At 29.4% G+C, this 10,202-nt stretch overlaps 1 protein-coding gene and 1 long non-coding RNA gene across 3 annotated transcripts in view; one reads left to right on the plus strand and one right to left on the minus strand.

The window, feature by feature from the left end:
• LOC114946520 (uncharacterized) lies at positions 1-2,889 on the minus strand. 2 transcript variants are annotated; one of them, XR_003822632.2, is made up of 7 exons: positions 2,533-2,889; positions 2,305-2,428; positions 1,755-2,040; positions 1,525-1,659; positions 1,235-1,438; positions 971-1,155; positions 1-832 (listed from the first exon to the last, which is right to left on the minus strand). It is a non-coding gene; the product is annotated as an uncharacterized LOC114946520 (long non-coding RNA). The 2 variants fall into 2 exon arrangements; XR_003822633.2 differs by having other exon boundaries at positions 1,755-1,894; positions 2,533-2,752.
• Pmp70 (ATP binding cassette subfamily D member Pmp70) overlaps positions 2,834-10,202 on the plus strand; it is a 9,659-nt gene continuing 2,290 nt past the window's right edge. Inside the window, exons 1-14 of the mRNA XM_029323045.2 lie at positions 2,834-2,889; positions 3,710-3,814; positions 4,038-4,140; positions 6,213-6,886; positions 6,961-7,006; positions 7,070-7,257; positions 7,341-7,410; positions 7,569-7,666; positions 8,077-8,257; positions 8,340-8,552; positions 8,634-8,703; positions 8,834-9,309; positions 9,495-9,794; positions 10,000-10,161. Coding sequence (XP_029178878.1) covers positions 6,771-6,886; positions 6,961-7,006; positions 7,070-7,257; positions 7,341-7,410; positions 7,569-7,666; positions 8,077-8,257; positions 8,340-8,552; positions 8,634-8,703; positions 8,834-9,309; positions 9,495-9,794; positions 10,000-10,161 — 1,920 coding nt within the window. The 5' untranslated portion in view covers positions 2,834-2,889; positions 3,710-3,814; positions 4,038-4,140; positions 6,213-6,770. The remainder of the gene's footprint in view (positions 2,890-3,709; positions 3,815-4,037; positions 4,141-6,212; positions 6,887-6,960; positions 7,007-7,069; positions 7,258-7,340; positions 7,411-7,568; positions 7,667-8,076; positions 8,258-8,339; positions 8,553-8,633; positions 8,704-8,833; positions 9,310-9,494; positions 9,795-9,999; positions 10,162-10,202) is intronic.

Genomic DNA, 10,202 nt, shown 5'->3' on the forward strand with positions numbered 1-10,202 from the left:
GAATCAATTCTTGTGCAAATAAAGTTATTGCATAAAATGCATCAAATTACCTTAATTCTAATTAGATGAATATGTATATATATATTATAACAGTATCATTTTTTTTTAAATATTTTGCTATATCAATAAAAAAATGACACCATCTCATTTGTATGGGAAATTTTGATGAAATAATTAAAGAGGGAAGAGTTTGCAATTGCAATGCAAAAAAATATAAAGGAGAGTCATAATTATGGTGTCTCAAATTATGTTTTGTACCTTGTTAATTTTCATTTGCTCTAGATCTACAATAATTTTTTTTTATATATCTGCGACACATATAATATGCATATAAAATAACGATATAAACGATTGCAATCTTATAAAAAGCAAATTTTACAATAAATTTTATCATATGAATGTATATATACACTTTCCTGGTATAATATACCTTTCAGTAAACACGATTTTATTTTCAACTTACACATCACATTTTTACATATTATATGTATGTGTGTGTAAGATTATAGTTTCAAATTATAATTTAATATTACATTGTCACGCAATCGAAATCGTTATTTTATTACATTATACCAGAAGGTTTTCTAATAAACGAAAATTAACCTTTGTAAACTCTTCATCGCGCCACAAAAGGACACCAATTCAATTAACAACAAGCTGACCATTGTCAGAGCATCCAAATTGAGGATAGGATATCGATCCAACTGCTGGTCATTTAAATTCTATATATAATTCATATATTAAAATATAATTATATGAATTACACATATATAGAATTATATGTAGATATATATATATATATATATATATATAGACATATATAGAATTATATCTGAAATATATAATTCATATATTAAATTCCATATTAATATTACAACAAATATGGAACATATATTCTTTTTTCGAAACGCATATCATATATTTTGAGACATATTTTTTAATTATATTTTTGCGTACACTCTGTATATACCTGTCTATGATTCTGATGTAACCCTAATGTCTCCTCAGAACAGGGCTCAAATTTCTCCTTTGCACCAAAATACTTTGCCTGCTCATTGATACTATTTACTAAAATCTCTCTGAGCACCAGCAGGAAGAATAACACATCACATCCTTCAATAAGTTACAAAATCATCTTTTCACTACTCGTTCCTTCTTTTACATTTAAGAAAAGAAAAAATAGATTATCTTGTAATGTTAAAAACGTTAAGTATATTAAAAAAACTGTATTTACTTGTTTGTGCAATGCACAAGAAATATTGGATGACTGCCCTCATCAATTTCAGCACGAGTTCCACATGGAGAATATAATCTTCCTTGAGCTTAGCAGATCCAACAGAATAACATTCACCAAGTCAAAGTTGGTTCTCGTCAACAAAGATAATATTTAATAATCATCTTTGACTATAACATTGCCACTTTATTCGACTTTTCCCATCTAAAAATATATATAATTATTACATACAATTTTATATAATATATACTTTATCTCACTTTCTGCTCGATTGTACATCAAATATATACCAAGTAAGTCCAATGACCATGCTGATATAATAAGTGTCCATGCTTCTGAATTTCCATTTATAAAATTGCTCAGAACTCAGAACAGTGGATCTCGACTATAATGTTCTCTGCTGATATCGATATATTCTGATTTATCTGCAAAAATAGTAATTTATATTATTATTACATATTACTGTGCTCACACCGTACATATTTAAAGAACATAAATGAAATGTGTGTTGTTGACATACCTCGATCTGGCGAACATATTTCGACACCGTGATGAAAAATACATTGCAAAAATATTCGAGGCCTAGAAACGGCGCCGGAAATAAATTTTTTAACCTCGACCAGAATATCCTGAGGCAATGAAGTCGTATTGTGCAGCATTCTGGAATCGTCAATAATAATGCTTCAATTATAAGATATTATCCAATTACATTCGCATTTCCGACTAATTCGAGCAAGATAAATTCATCGTATGACAGTATTGAAAGCAGCATGACACTCTTGATTTAGAGGTTATGTTGTAATAAACTATATAAATCAGATAATAAAAAAATTTCTAAATTAACTTTACAGAAAGATAATTTATATAATCTCTTTTTTTAAAGCAACTTTTGTTTGTAAAATCTATTAGTAATCTCTTTATTTTGTTCTTGACTATATATATATACTTTATTACATTTTATTTAAAAAATATAAAATATTTATATAATATAATATACACAAAAAGATTAGAAATAGATTAAAAATATTTCTTTAATAAATTTATATTAAAATGTCTTCTTTCATAATTACCTTCATATATATCTCAGAGTAATTTGTCATGGAAAGGGCATATAAATTTTTGGATATAACAGATTTTTACATTGCAACATTAATGATTTTGACATTAATCACTAGTGTTATTTATATATAAACGCTGAAACAGAAAAATATAAACGTTTATTATTAATTAAAATATTAAAGAAAATTTTTTTATGAATGAAGAATATAAGTATTTCAATTTAATAATCTTGTACCTACTATTTTCATATTTTATTTGAACAAGTTTTATTTTCGTGAGAAGTTCCATAAATTTATATAAATTATAACTGAACCTCGTAAAAATCGGCCAATAAAAGCAGTAAGTAACTCATAAAGAAACTCTATTTTTATGTATGTAAAAAAAGGATTCCGAGTGCAAATAGATCCCAAGTCCAGTAACAGTCCTTTTTTATTGATCACGTGATTACAAAATCACGCCACTACCCACCTCTTGCGAGCTTCTTCGGTACTATTGTGTGAGAATCGAGTGAACTTCCTCTTCCGGTTCTTCTTCTTCCTTCTTCAATATTCTTCATGGAGGACTCGGAGGAATTCAAAAGGATACGACAGAATTACGTAGGTCTTTTATGCAAAAAAAAAAAAAAAAGATTATTTAGAATATTTGCGTCTATAAACTAGTTTAAATATATTCTTTCATGTGTCTTCTTCGAACTTTATTAAAATTCACAAAGTATATATAAAGTCCTAAAATATTTCATCTTAGTCATAACTCGTAACCAATTAAATAAAATGCATAACCAGCCATATTATATTGAATATAGAAGATATCTATTATTCAATAAAATTATAATATATAAAATACAATAATTATTGTAATATACATTGTAATTTTATTGGATATTTACTGATTTAATATATAACAATTTTTTTCTTTTATATTCTGCATTATTATATCCAATAAAATTGCAATATATATACATAATAATTACGCAACACATTTTTTAACAATTTTTTTACTAATATATGTATGATTTAATCAGTGGAATTTTATATATATATATATATGTATATATGTGTGTGTGTGTGTGGGTGAGTTGACTGAAGAAAATTGTTCGATAAATTTAGTAACATCCCAGATAGCACCATGTCCAAAATGCACCCATAAGACATCTTTAAGATGTTTTCAAGATGTCTTTGGGATATCATATCATAAGATGTCTTAAAGATTTCTTAATGATGACTTATGCGTGCATTTTAGACATGGTGCTATCTGGGATATTCTACTGGACTTGAGCATATATGCGTGTATATGTAAATATAAACATTATTATTTGTCTTATGATTATGTACATACATAATAACTCAAATTAATGATTTGTCGTAGTATTTTTGTCTTGATTGTTCATATAATTTATATAGTTCTCATAATTTTCAGTTTTTCTCATAATACTCTTTGGTTTGTGGTCCCTAATTTTGGATCCTGGTTGTGAAGTGTACTTTTGGCTTAGTGTTTTAACTGTATAAATCAGAATTTTGACAGGTATATTTATATATATTTTTGTATATTATTTTGTTCTCCATTATCATAAATGTAATTTTTGTACAATACATATGATAATATTATTTATAGTGATTTAATATAGCGATAATATTATTTAATATTATCTTTTCATCTTTCTTTTAGTTTAGGACAATGTCCTGTTATCATTTTTTCTTTGTTTTATTTGATATTAAGATTTAACACTGTTATGTTATATTTTTAGGTAACTGTTGAGTGTTTGGTTTAACTTTCCCCCTCTCTCTGATCATTTATAGTTTTAATAATTAAATGATTTTATGGTTGGTCTTTCATCGTCTTTTTATTTGGTAAGTCTTGTTTTACATTGAGTTTTATCGTACTTAATTTTTTTTTTTTTTTTTTTTTTTTTTTAATTTAGTACTGTTGTTTTATACATATATTATATATACCATACAGCGTGCATATCTAAAAGATATCAGAAGATATTCCGAAGATATGTATCTTATTACTTAAATATATCTTTAAGAAATCTTTTAAATCTTTTAAATATACATGCAGTGTGATATACATACATACATACACATACATATATATATGTACATAAAAGAATTTATAATTTTAATAATATGTGAAATTTTATTTATAATACATTATTTACATTACAAATGCTCGATGTCAAAATGCTACATAAAATTATGTAAATTCAGAATTGTGTCTACACATTTGTGCATTACATTTCTTATATTTATTTGAGAAAATATTAACATCACAAAATAGCTGATTTGACACTTAGATTTATTTGACACATATTTTATAAAAGATATATGTATGATTTTTATTTGGAAGACATTCATGTAAAAATTGCAACTTTGTTAGATAATACAACATTATCAGAATTATATTGCATTGATATATATATAATTTAATTCAAGCATCAAAGTAAAAACATGTAATCTTTACTCAATATAATACGTCATTGAAATTATCACACTATACATTGCATGCATCATGCTATTCTCTGCATATTTATTTGCTTTTAAACACGTCGTTTACATAATACGATATTTATGAAGTATATTATTGATACATAATAAGGTGGTTATTTAATCGCTGCATTTTTTGCAAAATAATTATAAGCAAAATTTATTCATTTCAGCGTTTTTTTCATATTTTGCATTTAGAGTTTTTTTTTTTTTTTTTTTTTTTTTTTTTTTTTTTTTTTTTTTTTAAGAATTCTGATATACGTATAATAATTTTTTATTTTATTTTAATTTACTTTATATAATTTACACTTACTATTTTACATTTATTTATTTTGCAATCACGTACATACATTTTCTTGCAGCATTGTTCTTCGCATTGTGCAAATAAGTTAAATATTTGCATATTTTTATGCGTAGAAATGTTTTATGTATTTCTGACTTTTTATCACAATGTTTTAACAAAATTCAAATTTTGGAAAAGTTAAAACTAAATGTTTAAATTATGAAAAAAGAAAGAAAGGTATAAGAAAATTGAAGAAAAGCAAAAGAAACATAGATGTAAAAAGAAATTAACATTTTGCATGTAAAAAACTGATGTAATTTTTAAGACTTCTGCATCTTTTTTTTCCTAGTATATTGAAATATGATGAACGACAGAAATTAAGTGCATTTTTTTCTTGCGTAATCGAAAGAAATCAGAATTTTTTCGTCCATTGTCTATTATTTGTCTATACAATAATGTGAATTAATTAAGTATATCAAAAAGTTTCTTTTTAATTACACATTAGTAAATATATGTATAATTAAGTCATAAAATGTATTTTACATTTTTAGTAAAATTAAACTTAGAGTATTCATCAAAAAAGCTATTTATATTATAAGTTTTGCAGTTTATATATATACATATATATATCACGAAATATATTCCATATATTTTATTGAACGCAAATAATATAACATGAATAAAAAAAAACTGATTTTTATTTCAACATATTTTGCAAAAAAATGCATGATTTGTCGCTTTTAACATCAATGTGTCAGTGAGAGGGAAGTCTTTTAATAGTCACTTGGGTTATTTCGCGATAGAAACAACTGGTAATAAAAAAGTCTTGTGTAATATCTCATTAGGCATAGAAGCAAAAAGTTTCGCAAATATCCATTAGTAAACGAAAAATGTTTTAAATATTTTATTATATATTCTTGCATATAATTTTTAACACATGCATATATTTATTTATATTTAAATGTTGTAGTCTCTAAATTGTTTTATTTTTCTTTCACGTAATCGCAATTTAACAGATTGTTTTACGAGAAAGAAAGGAGGTGATAATAAAAAAAATGTACAATATTTTAAAAAATGCATAAAAATATTTGGTAATCTGAAATTTATATTAATATTATTTTTATATTAATTTTCTTTATATTAATATTTTCAGGTTTGATGCGTTTTCCGAAATAAAAGGAAAGAAAAAGAAAGTTTGCAATCTGTAAAACAATGACTATATGGAAATTGTCTCCAAGCACTGTGGAATAATGATACAATGACACTGTGTCATCACATTCAAAGCGATTGTTGCAATCTCAAGTGCTCTCACAGAGTGTTATTCTGCACTCTGATTACGTGAGATAATCGCATTCGTAAAAGGAAGAAAAAGCCTGGAAAGAGGAAAAGAAAGTACATATGTACATATTACATCACGCGAGGCTGCAGAATCCGATTTAACCATTTATACGGCAATATTGCTGATTCACAACTGCAGCTGATTCAACCAACAAATAGATTGACCCGTTCGTATCTCTCTTTCTCACTCTCTTCCTCAATTTTTCCTTCCCTCTTCCTTACTTTATCGTCTCCCACCAAGCTCAACCTGTTCGACTCGGCTCCACTCGACTCGCTCCGACTCGGCCTTTTGCACCAAAGGCCACGCGTGATGCGTGATAGTTTAACCGTCGCGCCAGGACGGTGCAGCTGATACGTATACTTGGACTTCGAAATGGCACCAGCAATCAGCAAATTCGCCACAAAACGTACGTTAGCTGGTGCGGTTGCGATCAGCACGCTTATTTGGATACTGAGGAACCGCAGCAGAAGACGGACGCCAAAGTCCAGGTAAATTGCGCAACAAGAATTTCATGTCGCACTTATCTCCTCGCCGAGATTGTAACGATGTAACGTTTTTGTAGGAACCAGTGGCCGGTCAGCAATGACATTCAATATGTCATCAAGGAGGTAAGAATATGATATAATGTGTCAAACACTGAAGACAGGATTACATCGATTGTTTCTTTGTAGGAGAAACCAAAGGGTCCCAAGGCACAGGTGAATGCTATCTTTTTCCGCAGGCTGTGTCAATTACTCAAGATCGGTATCCCTGGTATACTAACACCAGAATTCGGCTATGTAATATTGGTTGCGATGTCCTTGATTGCTAGAACTCTGTGTGACTTGTGGTTGATCAACAAGGGAACTCTGATTGAAACGTAAGTGCAGTGTTATTTTTTATTAGTAATATGTATATGGATAAGAAACATTATCTCTAACTTAAAATCTTGTATGCTATCAGATCAATTGTCAGCATGAACGGACCATTGTTTAGGAAACATTTGTTAAATTTCGCCGTTGTCATACCAGTGGTAAGAATATGTTGCATAACTGATTCAAAGATTATTCTCATAGTCTGAATAATTGAAACTATTTGGGCATTTAAACACCTTAATATTAGTTTAGCAATTGAAAGAAATTATTAATATTATGTTCTACATACATATATATTTTTTTATCATTTATTTAGATATCGATCGTGAACAATATAATGAAGTATGGCATAAGTGAAGTAAAATTGAGATTACGTACAAATATTACACGTTACTTGCTGGAACATTATCTTAAGTAAGTAACTGAGTAACTGACTTTTTATCATTTTTTTTCGTTGTAGGTTTATTTTGTAAAATTAAGATTTTTGTAACAAGATTACATACAAAAAACTCACAATATATTTACATTCTTACACGTTTAAATCTGTTAATCAGTTTAATCAGCATTCTCATTTATGATAAATCAACAGGATCAAAGGTATACTTATTATGCAAAGGATAATTGAATTTATGTATTCGCATGACTTTGTAAAATATTGAAACCTCATTTATATTGATAGTATTGATTTTGCTTGAATAATTAATGACTAAAATAAATTACCATGAAATATGTTTAGACAGATATTCTGTTCGTTTAAATGGCACATAATGAAATAATTATTAAAAATTCGAATATTTAAGAAACAAGTATTTCTCTTTTCACAGGGGCTTCACCTATTACAAAATGAGTAATTTGGATACTCGTATCGCGAATCCAGATCAATTGTTGACTACAGACATTGATAAGTTTTGTGATAGTTGTACAGATCTTTATAGCAACATGGCAAAGCCTATATTAGACATTAGCATCTATGTATACAAATTAACTTCTACTCTTGGAGGACAGGTATATAACATAAATATTGTCCTTATTGTGATGCTTTAACGAACATTTCATAATAATTTACGTAATATTATTGTTATCTCAGACGCCATCATTAATATTGGCCTACCTCGTAATATCTGGTACTTTGTTGACTCATCTTCGCAAACCGGTCGGAGCAATGACTGTCAAAGAACAACGACTGGAAGGGGAATATCGTCACATCAATTCAAGATTGATTACCAATTCGGAGGAAATAGCCTTCTATGGAGGAAATAATAGAGAAAAATTAACAATGTTAACTAGTTTTCATAAACTTGTAAGTTGTTGGATTAAGTTGCATTTACGTACTTTTATCAATATGTTGTTATTTTTGCATTGCGTTTTTTTTTCGTTGTAGGTGACTCACCTTCGTAAATTCCTCGAATTCAGGGTTTTCATGGGCATCATAGATAACTTCGTTGCAAAATGTACAATGTTATTTATATACATAAACAGCACATATCGTTAACATATATAATAGTTAATGATATGTGTCACTTTTGTTTTCAACAAATTGTTTGTTTCCTTATATAATCACTATCACGTGTCTTCTTCCAGATTTTGCTACCATTGTCGGCTTCTATGCGGTGAGCGTGCCCTTCTTCCAGAAAGATCATCCCATACTCTCTGGTACGGCGAATCATAGATTCAAATCGTATTACACATATGGCCGAATGCTGGTGAAGTTGGCAGAGGCGATCGGCCGATTGGTGTTGGCCGGCAGAGAACTGACACGTCTGGCGGGATTCACGGCTCGGGTCACCGAGATCAAGAACGTCCTTGACGACCTGAACGCCGGAAAATACGAGAGAACGATGGTCTCCGATTTCAAGAACAATGCGATCGGTTATCCCGGTGGCGGCAAGATTATGCATCGCGATAACATCATACGATTTGATCAAGTACCACTGGTGACTCCAAATGGAGACTTACTTATCAAGGAACTGTCCTTTGAAGTAAAATCCGGCGTGAATGTGCTGGTTTGCGGTCCGAACGGTTGCGGCAAGAGCTCCATGTTTAGGATTCTTGGCGAAGTACGCTCGTTATCTCTATTGTGTTGGTTTATTGCTAGTTCTTATCGTACTCTTCGTAATATATCTACAAATTTATTCCACAATGTATAGTGTCAATTAGAAATTTAACTAATCTACGAACATTAAGTGATTTCGGTATAATCGGATTTCTATTTATTATTAACTTTACGTATCCTAACGTTTAGCTGTGGCCGGTTTGGGCAGGATGTATTACGAAACCGCCGCGCGGTAAACTATTCTACATACCGCAACGTCCTTATATGACGCTGGGCACATTGAGAGACCAGATCATCTATCCTCACACAAAAGCCGAGATGAAGAGACGCGGTAACGCTAACGACGAAGATCTTAAAAAATTCTTGCAACTGGTGCAATTAACTCATCTCCTGGAAAGAGAAAATCTCGCCAACAGTGAAGGACAAGCTTGGGACGCGGTGGCCGATTGGATGGATGTTTTATCGGGTGGCGAGAAACAACGTATAGCAGTGAGTTGTTTTCTTCCTTTCTCTCTTCTTTCTTCATTTTTAAAAAATCGATGTGAATTATTTTTGCGACTACTTGTTATTCATACTATTTATAAAAATATCCTTTTGATTTTAAGGAAATTGATTATAATTTATTATATGTACATTGTCTTCTTGAAGTAACGCACTGTTTATTATAAATATTTAAAATGCCCCTATTATTCAGATGGCTCGGTTATTCTATCATAAACCACAATTTGCGATTCTGGACGAATGCACAAGCGCCGTCAGTGTCGATGTTGAGGATTCCATGTACAGATATTGCAAGCAGGAAAACATCACACTGTTTACAGTTTCGCATCGTCGTTCTCTTTGGAAGCACCACGAGGTATGTATTATTGAGCCTTCTTTTTTGAAACGTAATTTTAT

This window comes from Nylanderia fulva, unplaced genomic scaffold, assembly GCF_048542155.1.
Source record: "Nylanderia fulva isolate GAGA-0341 unplaced genomic scaffold, ASM4854215v1 Scaffold9, whole genome shotgun sequence".
Taxonomy (NCBI): Eukaryota; Metazoa; Arthropoda; class Insecta; order Hymenoptera; family Formicidae; genus Nylanderia; species Nylanderia fulva.